This window comes from Fusarium graminearum, chromosome 3, assembly GCF_000240135.3.
Source record: "Fusarium graminearum PH-1 chromosome 3, whole genome shotgun sequence".
Lineage (NCBI taxonomy): Eukaryota > Fungi > Ascomycota > Sordariomycetes > Hypocreales > Nectriaceae > Fusarium > Fusarium graminearum.
This window is the reverse complement of record NC_026476.1, coordinates 4,421,862-4,436,241: the sequence shown is the minus strand read 5'-3', so window position 1 is coordinate 4,436,241 and position 14,380 is coordinate 4,421,862. Positions and strand designations below refer to the sequence as shown.

Here is a 14,380-nt window from a genome sequence, read left to right as displayed (position 1 = left end):
AAGAAAGCGGCCATAGATTACCACGTTGAAAACGCCGACAAGCCCAAAGAACATTTGCATATCGACTTTGTCCTCGTTGGGGACCTTGCGCTTCATTACCGTCACGTAGAGACCGTAGATGACAGCACTCAGAAGTGCCATTGCATCTCCTAGAGCAATCTGTGTAGACGACTTGCGTGGAAAAGATCCCCTGTTCTCGTCGGCCTGCTCAGCCAAATCCACCGTTGAGATGAGAATGACACCTGCGAGCGAAGCTGCCACGCCCATTATCTTGGCACCAGAGAAGCGCTCGATGCCAAATAGGGAGCAGAAAATAAGGGTCCATACGCTACTTGTCGACGTCAAAATTGTTACGCTCGCGACGCTGGTATGTTCGAGACAGGCGGATGAGAAATAGTTGGCCAGGAACCAAAGCATGCAGAACTCGAAGCTCAGGACAGCAGTATCCTTGAAGCTCAGCTTCTCATTTAATGGGGCGGCTTCGGTGCTTCCATAGCCTTGTGCTATCAAGCGCTCGGTGGCCTGCTCATCTTCGCTTCGATCTAAGGATGTTGTGTAGTTTGTGCCATGCTTGTAGTCTATCCAGACTTGGTTCGCATCGTGTCGTAGTCCACGGAGGCCATTCTTTCGTAGGTAGTTGAAGAACTTTGGTATCAAGGAGATTGCGAATACAGAGGTGTTGAGGTAGACGACAAAGAAGGGTTTGTTGTAAGTTTCGTCGGAGAATATGTACTAAAGAAATACATTAGCGCTGGCATAAACGTTTAGTGTGGTGGGATGCTTACACTGGCGATAAAGTTGTACATTGTCCATAGGAACACCGTTAATAGAAGCAGCGCAAAGCCCACAGTCCTTCGAGCGACGCCACTCAAGCCCAATCTGGCCCTCAATCCAACTGGCGATCTCGATCTCGACTCCAAGAGCGGACTTGAGGGTACAGCCACGTCGTCGGTGTCGTGTCCATGTTGACGTTCGCGTGTATGCGATTCTTCATCTGAAAAGGCCGGCATGGCCGGTGCCATGTATAGAATTTGAATGCGACCGGCGCCTCAGAAAAGTCAAGTCAAGGCACCCGGGATAAAGGATGCGCGCAACGCAACGCAACGCAATGTAATGCAACTTTGCGCGTTTCGGGCCGAGTCGAGTCGAGTCGCGATAAGCGATGATGTATGTGGTATCGACGCCACGAGATATTGGAGAACAAGACCAAAAGTCGGGGTTTGATATGAAAATGCGGGATGAATAGGCAAAGGGAAATAATATTGTTTATGTAGTGGCGGATGTCGGACGGGTATCGACTATCACGGCTCCTGGTGTTTGAGCACGCAATTAATCGAAGCGGGGATAATTAAATAGTGACTGTTTTTGGGTAATCTTTTGCAATTAATTAAGGTAGTAGCTAAGATAAGGGTTCAATTTTTTAAGCCGGTATCGGGGTAAAAATGGTTTATTCCCGGCCCCAGCGAACATGACATCACCTCGTGATATGGTCAGGTCGTCTAAGTCGTGCAACGCAGCGTGTAACCGTATAAATATCACATTGGCAGCGAATTATTCCCATGATTAATTTTGTACAACAGTCTGGAATACTCCTGCTGACCGCTTTGTTGGTAATGGTTATCATGGTTTTGACATTGGGGTAACGCAGTCTGAAACCAACATCGCGTGCTCCAGATAGTGGTGTATCAGGAGTGATGAGCCAAGTCTTGTATATGTTATCATTTCACGTAATATCTAGACTTCTAGATATCAAAATAGATCAAGGTGTTCGGTTAGAGATAAAAATGGCTGAGTGGACAAACGATGTTGAATGAAGCCTGTCGTGGGCAAACAATAAACCAGGTAACAACCCGTGATTGCCAAACTTGAGCGCAATTTATCGCATGCAAGACAGATTAGAGATGAACAAGTCAAGCGTCAAGGGCTATATAATTTGTTATCTTGCTGATCAATTATCTCTACCTAGTAGGTATGCGCCTATACTCGAGGCTTTATCAAGTAAACGGGCACCAGAAACGTTGGTCTCCCAAGTCTTGGGGAGTTGAGTAGCCTGCCTGAAGTCTGGTCTAAGTGGCATAAGCCTTAGTGTATAAAAATGAATAGCCTAAATGGTATAGTCTAAGAAGGATAAGCTGACCTACTAATTTCGTCTCTTATGCTTCCAGCGGCTAATGTTTCTGATACCCTAAATTCTGTGATGTTCGTGCTATTTCGTGTAAGAAACTAGATAGTCTGGAAACTAACCGTTACCCAACAGCCCTTTCCATTTGCCCTCTTCGCTCCAATCCATTTAGCAAATGAGCTCCTTTCTAAGGTTTCTCATATTTTGATAAAGATGCGTGAGCTGATTGCAATGCCTCCCACGCTGTCTATGGCGTTTTGCCTTGTCAACCAGATCCTCTTCTATACCTCGAATCTTGCGAATTACGTCGATGACCGAGCCCTGATATGTCTTATACGAGTTGCCAAACAGAGGCCAAAGGTTTGCCTTGGGGAATCTTTGATGAAAGTCTTTTGAGGAGATCGAGTAACATTCTGAGCACGGCGCCACACTGTACTCTTGGTAAACCTCGAACTGCTCTTGAGTAGGCAGTATGCCTTTGTCCATGTTTTCGACTTGGTACGAGAGAAGACGCAACGCGTGGAAGACTCTTTCAACGTACTGTAGTCGCGTTTCCAACATTCGATCGTCTGCCAAGATATGTGTTAGTCCCAAATTCAAATACCTCCTTGTTGTCTTACCGATCAGTTGCAGTTCTTTTATCAATGCCCATTCGACATCATTCATCGAGCCGTGCTGCAACTCAGGTGGCATACCTGGTCGATCTTCTCTGCAGAATAGGGTCAGAGTGTTGTGGATGAGCCCCATGATGGGTTTGAGTTTGAGTCTGTCAGCGACCACAGCTAGCAATAACCAGTCTCGCACGCGATACAAATACTTGGACTCGTGCATAAGATCGAATATACTGCGCTTGATTCTCTTAGGCGGAAAGAACAGGTAATATTGCTTGTCGCCAGGGTACGTGATAGTATGGGATGCTCCAAGTGATTCATGAATCAGTAACAAGTAGAACAGGAGGCGAGGGTTGGCGTCTGTATAGTGACGGCAGTTTTTGTCCCGTCTGTGAATAATGTCGATGATGGATCTGAGGGCGTCCTTTGCCTTATCGTCTTTAAAGCTAACAGCTTCAATTTGAAGTCTTTTGCAGCCGTTTGCGAAGCTTGGTAGGGTTTGCCATTTTGAACATATCGATCGCATGCGCCTTTCGTTGACTGGAAAGCGCATAACATTGCCGTCGTCGTCGTCGGTCACGTAAAGCGTGTCTGGTCGTTGTTGGTCTGTGGACTTGTTATGACCACCAGGGCGCCCCTTGAGCTTCCTGGGGCCCTTGGGAACGTTCATCTCTCGTGCTTTCAGCTGCCACCGTGAACAAAAAATAAGTCCTGGCGATCGTTGTTAATGCTGTGCAGTAGCTACTAGAGGTAATTTGCTTTGTGGTGGCTACCAAGGTGATTTCAAACTTTAAGCTAATGGAAGCCCATAGCAGAGAAAAGAAATGGCTAGGCACATATAGAATGTTGATTTTGTTCAAGTATTTCGTCTCTCGTGCTAAAATGAACAGCGACAAAGGGATAGTGACAAACCAAACAGACCTGCCTACCTTTATGCAACTCCCCATAGGGCAAACCTGCAACTTCCCATTCACAGTGAATTACCGCAACTTGCCTACTTTTAGAAGAAAACATTGAATATCGAGGGACAAGTTTACGATCCCAAGGGCGACTCGCCACTTTGTATTTTTCATTGGGATCAGGATCAGAGATTGAGATTATGTTAACGAGAGAAGACCATAGATTGAGGCTCCATTCCCTTGCCCTCGACCAAAACTCCCGCCTTCCGCAAGATGTTGACGGTATTCTGCACCACCTCGGAGCGAACTCCCTCTGTCTTTGTTGGGAACCTGACCGTCTTGAGCCACTCCCGCGCATCAGGCTCTGTGTAGCCAAGACTGCTCGAGATGTACGCCACAGACTCCTCCTGATTCTCGTTGAAGTGCTTAATGCCCTGGTCCAACTTGCCAAACAGATCCTCTACGCGACCATCCAAACCATCCTGTGTCAGTTTTGTCGAGGCGACAATCTTCCAGCTGCTCCAGGGTGTGTAGATTTCACCGACGCGGCGGATCTCACCCGAGTCGTAGAACTTCTTGGATGTGAAATGCTCCCACATGAAGAAGTCGGCCTCGCCGCTGTTGACGGCGTTGCGCAGGTTCTCAAAGTTGTTGAGGACTACGGTATCTTTGAAGGGTTTCTCTGCGGCGCCAGGGGTCAGCCAGCCTTGTTGGTCGGCCAGGACGAAGCCCATCACGTAGCTGCCAGAGCCAATTCGTGAAACACCAATCTTTCCGCCCTTGAGAGAGTCGACAGAGGTGATTTCAGGGCGCCCTGAGCCTGTAGAGATGGCCCAACCTGAGGTAGTCCGTTAGTAGTGGGGTTCTTGTCATGAGATAGTTAGGCCTTACACAGGGGAGTCTCAACATAAGTTCCTACAAGACGATATCCACCATCTCCTTCAACGCCCTCCTTGCCCAGACCTGCGATCCAACCCTCAGTCAGACCAACAGCTACATCAATCTCTCCGGATCGGATGGCAGTGACCATGTGGCCTGTGCCAGAAGGAAAGGGGATGAGAGTTGCATCGAGACCAAAGTGCTTCTGAGCGAAGTGAAGGGGAGTTGAGAAGTGTTCTGGCACGAAGCCGATGCGGAGAGGAGAGGAGGTCATTTTGATGAGATATTGTCCAGCAAATGAATGTCTAGACGGTTGGATCAAGTATTGGCTTGTTGGTCGGTTGCTTATAAAGGCCAAGGCGTGATAGCTAAAGTCAACTACCCGGAGCGGGGGCGGATCGGTTGCGGGGTTTACGGCCCCGCCGGAGGCTTGATGGAGGCTTTTGACTTTCATGATGACCTCAATTTTCCTACACCGACTTGATATTAATATTGTTCGACGCTGGAATAAGTGAGTGTCTAGAGTATACCTTGGTTGTACATAGATAAACCTGGGTGTGGACAAGTTCAGTCTTGTATCTGTTTAACAGTGTTTGTCAGCTTAATGCTTGGCTAAAAATATGACAAAGAGCATTTGATGAATGCACAATATCAACCCGAGCACAATGGAACGAACCCGATATTGATACGCGTATAGCTGTTACACAGATGCAGGCCACGCAATTGTTTCTGTATTTGCACAGCCCTACAGAGAGGCTGAAGCTCAAGCTTAATCAAACTACAGGGATCTCTTAGCCCCCTAGCGGGTAGCAGAAAAGTTGGCCTCCAAAGTAGTCTAAGAAGTATAGTCTAAGTGGCATAAGCTGCCCTAATGATTTTGTCTCTTGTGCTCATAGCGAGGGCCCCTGAATCAACTAGAAATAGACGCTTTTATTTTTGGCGTCTGGCTTAGTCACTTTGCTCATCATTTTCGCGTCTCAACTAAACCTTTTTTCCTCCCTTGATTATCTTGTCTTGTGTTATCTTACTCTTTGATAGCCTTCTTGTCCTCTCTTTTACTATCTATTTATTAATATTTAACAAAAATGTCCCCCGTTTAAGTGTGTATTTATTTCTCGTCTCGTCAAGATGCCATCCAAGTATCAACCCGTCGCCAGCGACGACGTCGAGTTAGAGTCGCATCTGGATGCACCCTTGCTCGATCTGGATCCCCTTGAGGATGACCCAGCCAACGACAATGATACCTTTCACCCTCGTTCTGAGCCAGTTCCCAGCTATCGGGCCTCACGATGGGGCGTTCGCTCCCCCAAGCGGATTGTTATTTTGGTTTCTGTTATCAAGTTTGCTGTTGTTTTTAGCGGCATGCTGTTGATTTTGCCCACTGCACGCCTGATTGAAGACATGTTTTGTCATATACATTACAATGATACGTCAACAGACATCATTGATGAGATGAAGTGCAAGGTCGATGAGGTGCAGTCTCAATTGGGATATTTGTTTGGCTGGAATGGACTTGTTACTTCGCTCATTGGTGAGTATCACATGAACCAATTCATCCTCGTCATCAAACTGACAATCCATATATAGGCCTTATTGTAGCCTTTCCTTATGGTACCATGTCTGATAAGATTGGCCGCAAGCCAATAGTCATGTTTTCCTGGATCGGTATTGCAATTTGCTTCCTCTTTGCCCCTTTCAGCATCAAGGCCTTTCACGGTTCTCTCCGAGACAGGCCCTACCTTTTGGTACTGGGAGGCTTTTTCCAAGTCTTTGGCGGTGGTGTCCCGGTGTTGATGTCTACTCTCTACTCCATTGCCGCTGACGTTAGCACGGAGGAAAACAAGTACGTAAATGCCAATGTTCTATACAATCTTCCACTAACAAATATGCAGGTCAAAGCACTTTTTGTGGTCTGCCTTTGGTGCCGCGGCAGGCGGTATTAGTGGCCCCGCCGTTGCTGGTATTCTGATGAATAAGTACGGACCCTGGCTTCCCATATATCTCGTCTTGTTCACGGTTCCCATCATCATGGGCGTCCTTGTTCTCCTTCCCGAAACCTTGACTGTCAATGTCAAAAACCAGCAAGCCCAGAGTGGCAAAAGGGCACCGAGCACCCTGAAAGAGCACATGTCACATGGCGTCAAGGATCTCCAACAATCGCTCAACATGCTCAAGAACGTGAGCGTCACCATGATCCTCGTCACATTCTTTATACAGAATGCGCGCTATGCAGCTTACACGACGACCATGAGCCAGTACATAAGCAAACACTTCAAATGGACAATGGCTGATGTGAGCCTGGTCCTCTCTCCCATGGGTATCCTCGATCTGATCATTCTGGCGGGTCTGCCGAAAGTTGGAGATAGGCTCATGTCGCCTCGATTTCGCATGACGGCATTCGGAAAAGACTTGTTCTTGACTCGTATTTCAACTGTAATGCTTGTCCTCGGAGCATTCTGGCAAGGATTGAGCCCCAATGTAGTCATGTTCTTCTTTGGCCTGTTCATCGAGACCTTTGGCGCTGCCACGGGTCCGCTTGCTCGCGCAACAGTTACACACTACGTGCAGCCCGAGTACACGGCTCGACTGTATGCTTTGATAGGCATGATAGAAGTGGTGGGCTCGTTCATCGCCGGACCAGTGTTGGCTTGGTGTTTTGACCAAGGGCTGAAGCGAAAGGGAATATGGATCGGATTGCCATGGTTTTATGTATCATTTCTATGTTTCATCGCATTGGTGGCTCTTTACTTTGTTAAGCCGCCCAAGAAGCGTTCAAGGGAAGAAGAAGTGATCGATAATGAGGGATACGAGACAGATGATTATATGCCTGATGATCCTCTGAGGCTTCGATAATTGGCCTGTTGTTGGATCTCGAAAATATCTATTTACCATTTGCATTTCCAAATACCCACCCAAATAAATATACATTATCAATTTGCAAATTACCGTTTTTAGCATCTATCTAAGCGCATTCTCACGATTGTAGGGATCTGAATTGGCCAATACTCCCTCAGATAGTCTAGACAACCTGGACTAGGCACTAAGCTTATCATTCAACCTTGTTCACCTTCCGAATAAGGACATGTCAAGGGGGTACTTTTGTAAGGCGTCGCAATTCCTTCTCCAAATCACAAATTAGAGCCGAAATCGCAGGCTAGATATCGTTCGTCTCCAGGTTCTCCTTATGGATCTGATCCTTATATTCGGGCTTGATTCGTCCGAATTGAGCGAATGCTGACAGCTTCACAAAAGGAGGACGCGACCTGACCTTTTAAGTCCAGTCCATCCTTTCTTTGCCAGCAAGAGAGAAAAGACACGGAGATATTTGACGTCCGAGACCATTTACCTGCATTACAAGGCACATTATTTGATGCGCATGCAGGACGTTGCGGTACCACACGGTCGGGCCAAGTAACGTCGTAGCCTGGCATCAAGATTGCCTCTTTGAGGTGCTGCAGGACGGCCAAGACTGGGGTACTTATACCAAGCCTTAGTTACTACTATCTAAGAAGATTGTTTTTTCTTCATCTATCATGAATGATTACAATTCAACTGCTTGTGGAGATGGTCTCTTTGGGCCCAGCGTTTGGACTGAGGGATGTCGCGGCGGATTTGATTTTACTCGTGAGAACAGAATATTACAACTGATCGAACTGAATATTCGGCTGACCATTTCCCAGTGTCCTTCCAAGAGAGTATCTTGAGTATAGCTCCATCTGCAGTGTTTCTCGCACTTGCTGGCCCCCGAGCATACTATCTTTTCAAGACTCCAGACAAGGCAAAGCGTCACGCGACTTATACGCCTAAACTTGTATGACTTATGCTGAAATGATTCTTTTGCCTTGACTGATACCAATCAAATAGATTACATCAGCTACATATGCAGTGTTGCAGGTCGTCCTACTAGCATTAGTGCCTTCCGCAAAGGAACTCAACACTCGCTTCTCCCTCGCTGCAGCCATATTGAACCTTCTAGCCGGCTTTTCGATCGTTCTGCTAGCTCATGTAGAGCACGTCAAGTCTGTTCGGCCATCTTTCCTACTAACTGCATATCTTTTTGTGACGCTACTATTTGACACCGCACGACTACGCACAGAATGGCTCCTGTCCCTCAACATCGCCTATGCCGCGACTTTATCTGCTTCGGCAGTTTTCAAGCTGGCATTGTTGGTCTTGGAGACGGTTGAAAAGCGAAAGATCTTGATTTCCAGCGATAAAACCATCTCCAAGGAGAGTACGAGTGGACCTTTTAGCCGGGGTTTCTTTGTCTGGTTGAACTCGCTACTCGTCTCAGGTTGGGCTACAGTCTTGACCAACAATGACTTACCTGCAATTTATGAGAAGCTATCCTCGGAGAGACTTGCAGTCAGGTTTGGCAAAGCTTGGCAGAGAGGTACGTTAGTATCCATGACTGGCACCAGCGTGCACTAACACAAAGCTGCAGCATCGTTATCGAGCAAGCCATCCTTGTTCAAAATGACTGTCAGTGTTTTGAGATGGGAACTTTTGGGTATCATACCACCTCGTATTGGAATGATTGCTCTGAGCATCTCTCAACCCTTTCTCGTCAGCAATGCGCTGCGGTTCTTAACTATGCCCGCCTCGGAGTCTACTACCAACTTGGGCTACGGCTTGATCGGCGCCTTTGCTTTTGTCTTTATCGGTTCTGCGGTATGAAAGTATTTGGATACATGGCTAACATGAGCTAACTAGTTTGTGTAGATACTCACAGCGTGGTATGAGCATTTGACCTTCAGGGCTGGTGCCATGGTCCGTGGTGGTCTCATCACCCTGATATATAGCAAGATGATGAAGCTTCCCATTGACGACCTCGCCGAGTCTTCAGCTGTGACACTTATGGGCAATGATGTGGAGACGCTCATTGAGAAATTACACTTCCTGCTGGTTGAGTCTTGGGCAAACACGCTCACTGTAGCCATTGCCATGTACATGTTGGCGGCCCAACTTGGCGCTGTTTGCGTTGCGCCTATCGTCACAGGAATTAGTGAGTCCGATTACTTCTAGTATGATCTCAAATACTGACCTTTGTAGTTTGCCTCTTCCTCACAGGTTCAATCGGCAAGATGATGGTCTCACGCCAGATCAAGTATCAAAAGGCTACGCAAGACCGCATCAACCTCACCAACGAAGTCCTCAGCTCTATGAAACCAGTCAAGATGCTTGGACTATCAGAGAGATTCCAGAGTCTCATTTCTCAGAAGCGAGATGATGAAATCAGTACGGCAAAACACTATCGTTTGATTAATGTTTACCTCAACATGATTAGTAAGTTTATGTCGAGGCTTTCAACTGTCGTTCTTTACTTATTTTCATGTAGCAAACTGTAACATCGGAATGACTGAGGCTATCACTTTTGGAGCATACGCCATCGCAGCAAAGCTCGGAAACGGCGAGCCTTTTTCTGCAGCACAAGCTATTACAGCCTTGTCCATCCTGGGTGTCATGATGGAACCCCTCTCGCAGCTTCTGGGAAGCATTCCTGGATCTTTTTCGGTATTTGGCTGTTTCACAAGAATGGAGGATTTCCTCACATTGGAAGAAAGAGTTGATCGTCGTCAGATTCAAGGTCGTCATACAGAATCCTCCAGAGAAAGCACGCGTCCTGTGCAGGAGACTTTCCAATCGACAGCTATGAGAGAAATCCAGATTGGAGCCGACGGAAGTAAAATCTTAATAGCGGATGGTAACTTCAACTGGGGTGAGAAGGCTGTTCTTCAGGATATCAACACTTCTTTCCCAAGCCACAAGGATGGGTCCCTCACTATGCTGGTTGGACCAGTTGGTTCGGGCAAATCGAGTTTGCTAAAAGCCATCCTGGGCGAAACGACATCTTCTAATGGCAGCGTGTCCTTGAATGTGTCAGAAGTGGCCTTTTGCGACCAGACTCCCTGGGTTATGAACGCCACTATCCGCGCCAACATCATTGCAGAGTCCAAGGGATATGACAGCGCCTGGTTTGACACAGTCGTCAGCGCTTGCGATCTGACCATCGACCTGGGGCGACTTCCCGAAGGAGATCTCACTCAGGTCGGCGAGCAGGGTATCAAGTTGAGTGGAGGCCAGAAGCAAAGGATCGCCATTGCCCGTGCGGTGTACTCGAGAAAGCCGATTGCCATTTTTGACGATGTTTTCAGTGGTCTTGATAAGGTTACCGAACAGATCATCTTTACTCAAGTCTTTGGAAAGGATGGTCTTCTTCGAAAGAACGGAACCACCATTATTTTGGCTACTCACGCAGGTAAGTTTCATTATTCGAGTCGCACTCGAGACAACTGACAGTATGTAGTGAACAGGTTGCCCGAGTCCGACTTTGTGGTTGTTCTCGACAAAGGCGGAAAACTCATTGAACAAGGCACATATTCTGACCTTCGATCTGGACATGGATACATCAACAACCTTGATATTTCAAGCCACGACGAGCACGATGGCCAGGCTCAGACTGAGACTCAGAGTGAACCCGAGAGGGACAAAACTGATACAAAAGTCCAAACACCAGACCAAGAGGCTACGAAAGTCCCCAGTGACAGAACTGTTTTTATGTACTACTTCAAGTCTAATGGATTGCACAACATGGCTCTCCAAGCACTCCTCATTGCCAGTGCAGGAGTCCTTACAGCGTTCCGATGTGAGTGTTTACCCATCAGAGTTGGAAGATTGCAACTGACTTTGGCCAGATGTCTGGGTAACTTGGTGGGGTGATGGGAAGGGACGTGAGAGTACAGATGTTGGGTACTGGCTCAGTATATATGCGGTCATGTCCCTCTTTGAAGGATTGCTTATCACGGCTGCTATTGCGTGAGTTATTCTGATGCCATTATATTAGCTTGACTGACTATTTTCCAGATTGTTCCTCTTGGTTATTGCGCCCATCAGTGGCAAGGTGCTACATTCACGACTCTTGAAGGCTGCTATAAGGTATTAAGCCCATAGAAACCCAAGCACACATAGGAACTTACTGACACTTCCAGTGCACCTTTGTCGTTTCTTAACAATAGCGAGGCGGGGTCCTTAATCAACAGGTATAGCAAACACTCCAAAATTGCATTGCAGTGTACTGACTCGCCCCAGGTTCAGCCAGGATTTGCGCCATGTCGATATTATCCTTCCCATAGCTTGTTCAATCTTCCTCTTTGGTATGAAATCTTGACCCTAGAAATGAAGTTTCTGCTTTGACTAATACCATCTCAGAGGTTGCTGCATGCTTCGGAGCTGCTGGTCTCGCCATGGCAGCCGTGAGTTGGTTTGCCATCTCGATTCCCTTTGTCGTGGCCATTCTGGTACTCATCCAGCGCTTCTACGTCCGAACTTCGAAACAACTTCGTTTAATAGAGTGAGGGACACATCATAAATGAATGATCTGACGGTTACTGACATTATTAGGATTGAACATAAAGCTCCTCTATTTTCGCATTTCCTCGAAACCATCAGCGGCCTTGCCACTATTCGTGCTTTCGGCTGGACGCAACCGTACACTGACAAGGTTCTAACTCGCATCGACGACGCTCAGAAACCATCTTACTTGCTCAACTGTATCCAACGATGGCTTACTCTGGTTCTAGATATGGTGGTCGCCTGTCTGACAATTATCCTTGTCATCTTTGCCGTCACGCTTCGCGAGAAGATTAACCCTTCACTTCTTGGTATCGCACTTGTCAACATGATGCGACTCGGCACCAACATGAAGGGTATTGTTCTCAACTGGTCAATCCTTGAGACTTCGCTGGGTGCTATTGCGCGCATTCGCATGTTTTGCTCTTCTGCGCCGAACGAGGAGAAACCAGGAGAGAACAATAGCCCAGAAGAAGGTTGGCCAAGATACGGAGGTCTAGAAGTCAAGAACGTGGATGTCCAATATGAGTGAGTATCATCTTCCAAGAGTTTGCTTCCAGAAAGCTAATTTGATAGTCACACAACTGAACCTGTGCTACGTGGCCTTTCATTTAGTCTCAAGCCTGGTGAGAAACTCGGCATATGTGGTCGAAGCGGCAGTGGAAAGAGTTCTTTTGTGCAAGCCTTACTCCGAATGGCTGAAGTAGTCAACGGGCAGATCACTCTTGACGGAGAGGATATCTCTGTTATACCCAGACATCTCATCCGCCAACGCTTGAGTTGCCTTACGCAGGATCCTTTCGTCTTTGGGGACAGCATCAGAGCTAACCTCGATCCATGCAATGTATCGTCAGATGACGAGATTAGAAACGCACTAGAACGTGTGGGAATTCTGTCCGTTATCCAAGCCAAGATTGATGGCGACAAAACCCTTCTTGACGAGAAGATGGACGAGAACTTCTTGTCTCACGGCCAAAGACAACTATTCTGTCTTGCAAGAGCTCTTCTCAAGAAAAGCTCCTTGCTCATCCTCGATGAGCCAACAAGCAGGTACGTCACTCACCATTGCCTCCTATCTCTTTCTATTACTGACATTATTTGCAGCGTCGATACACAGACAGACGCCAGAATGCAGGAAGTCATTCGCACAGAGTTTTCGGACTGCACTATCATCATGATTGCCCATCGCATTGATACGCTGCTCGACTTTGACAAGGTTGCTGTTCTTGATAGGGGCTCTTTGGTTGAGTTTGGGGCGCCGCAAGAGTTGTTGGCAGATGTGGGTGGTGATTTTACGAAGCTGTATCGTGCCAATAAAGGGAGGAAGACAGAGTGATTGGTTGTAATATGGTTGTGAATAGGGGTTTCGTTTCTCTTCTTCTTCTTTCCATCACTGCAAATGGAGCCAGTGATGCACGTATCAGTATGCTATACTCTCTGATGAAGACCCGTAGCGTGTACCAAGATGTATCCAGTCCCCCTTCACGTGCAGTGTCAACAGTAGTATCGCTACTCAATCAGTCTTTCGCATCGAGCAGCGAAATTATATAAGTAGAACATGCCCACTGTCCTTTTTCCGAGGCTATAGAACAAGATGTTTCAGACAAATCCTCCCCTCCCCTCCGCTAACTTATCAAACTACAACTTATAACCACCTAACTTTACAGATGTGTCAAGGCTTTATATTCTGGGCTCGATGCCCCCACTGCCAGAAAAAGCACGAGGCGACAAGAGCATTCTGTCCAATGTGCAGCGAAGCTGAATTTGCAGATACACCTACATACGGAGCTTGTAGAGGAGGTATAACTTGGCGGTTGCGACAGATCAAATCTACTGGATGGCACAGACATCGATATTGTGTAGCGTGTAGGCCCTATCATGGGCGTGGAGCGTTGAGGCGCAGCGAACGTGTGCTCAGGAGAGAAGATGAAATGGGACGCGGAGTGACGACTCATCGTGTGGTGGTTACTCCATCGCTTTTCAGCACAATAACGGAGGATGATGAGCACAGAATGAGTTTAGAAGAACGATCTTGATATGCACATTTACCTAGTTTATATAGTGCCAACATTGTTTACCAAAATTTCCAAATAGAATAAGAGTTACTACGATATGCATGGCTAAAGAGTTTGTTTACCTGTGGTTTGACGTCAAGTGACCCAAGTTACTACTGTTCTTTCTCTGTAATAAGTACAAACCTGAGGTTCATATACCCATTGTTCTCTAGGTATGTTTCATCACTATATCAATAAGGCAACCAAATAATAAGTTCCTTAACTGAAAGAGAACAATGGGACGGACGAACAAGGTCACTTCGTTCCTTCGTTCGCTAACAGTAAGTACCAAGCAGTTGTTCCACTGAACTCAGGCACCGTTTAGAGAGTTCATTCCAGTTTAAACTCTCGGTCACTTCCATCAACTCTGATATAAAATGGCTTCCAGAGCTCCTACCTACGTCTCCAGTTTTCATCTCTACACTTTTCTCAACTCACCAAAGTTAACATCAGTAACAAAAACCA

The 14,380-nt window shown here is 46.9% G+C and overlaps 5 protein-coding genes across 5 annotated transcripts in view; 2 read left to right on the top strand and 3 right to left on the bottom strand.

Moving 5' to 3' along the window:
- FGSG_12874 (uncharacterized protein) overlaps positions 1–1,022 on the bottom strand; it is a gene marked incomplete at both ends in the record, with an annotated part of 1,494 nt that extends 472 nt beyond the window's left edge. Inside the window, 2 exons of the mRNA XM_011326473.1 lie at positions 22–732; positions 786–1,022. Coding sequence (XP_011324775.1) covers positions 22–732; positions 786–1,022 — 948 coding nt within the window. The remainder of the gene's footprint in view (positions 1–21; positions 733–785) is intronic.
- Positions 1,023–2,290: 1,268 nt separating this feature from the next.
- Positions 2,291–2,953, bottom strand: FGSG_06144 (uncharacterized protein; the record flags this gene model as incomplete). The annotated part of the gene is made up of 2 exons (XM_011326472.1): positions 2,291–2,691; positions 2,743–2,953. The coding sequence occupies 2 exons, from the start codon at positions 2,951–2,953 to the stop codon at positions 2,291–2,293; spliced, it is 612 nt and encodes a 203-aa protein (XP_011324774.1).
- An 882-nt stretch (positions 2,954–3,835) lies between these two features.
- Positions 3,836–4,785, bottom strand: FGSG_06143 (uncharacterized protein; the record flags this gene model as incomplete). Its single annotated transcript, XM_011326471.1, has 2 exons — positions 3,836–4,470; positions 4,524–4,785. 2 exons carry the CDS (start codon positions 4,783–4,785, stop codon positions 3,836–3,838), a joined length of 897 nt encoding a protein of 298 aa, XP_011324773.1.
- Positions 4,786–5,639: 854 nt separating this feature from the next.
- On the top strand, positions 5,640–7,364 carry FGSG_06142 (uncharacterized protein; the record flags this gene model as incomplete). The annotated part of the gene is made up of 3 exons (XM_011326470.1): positions 5,640–6,042; positions 6,099–6,354; positions 6,404–7,364. The coding sequence occupies 3 exons, from the start codon at positions 5,640–5,642 to the stop codon at positions 7,362–7,364; spliced, it is 1,620 nt and encodes a 539-aa protein (XP_011324772.1).
- Positions 7,365–8,044: 680 nt separating this feature from the next.
- On the top strand, positions 8,045–13,197 carry FGSG_06141 (uncharacterized protein; the record flags this gene model as incomplete). Its single annotated transcript, XM_011326469.1, has 15 exons — positions 8,045–8,135; positions 8,192–8,322; positions 8,376–8,904; positions 8,956–9,182; positions 9,234–9,516; positions 9,564–9,797; positions 9,850–10,770; positions 10,819–11,157; positions 11,207–11,327; positions 11,376–11,447; positions 11,601–11,665; positions 11,721–11,862; positions 11,913–12,389; positions 12,477–12,911; positions 12,966–13,197. The coding sequence occupies 15 exons, from the start codon at positions 8,045–8,047 to the stop codon at positions 13,195–13,197; spliced, it is 4,299 nt and encodes a 1,432-aa protein (XP_011324771.1).
- Positions 13,198–14,380: the final 1,183 nt, after the last annotated feature.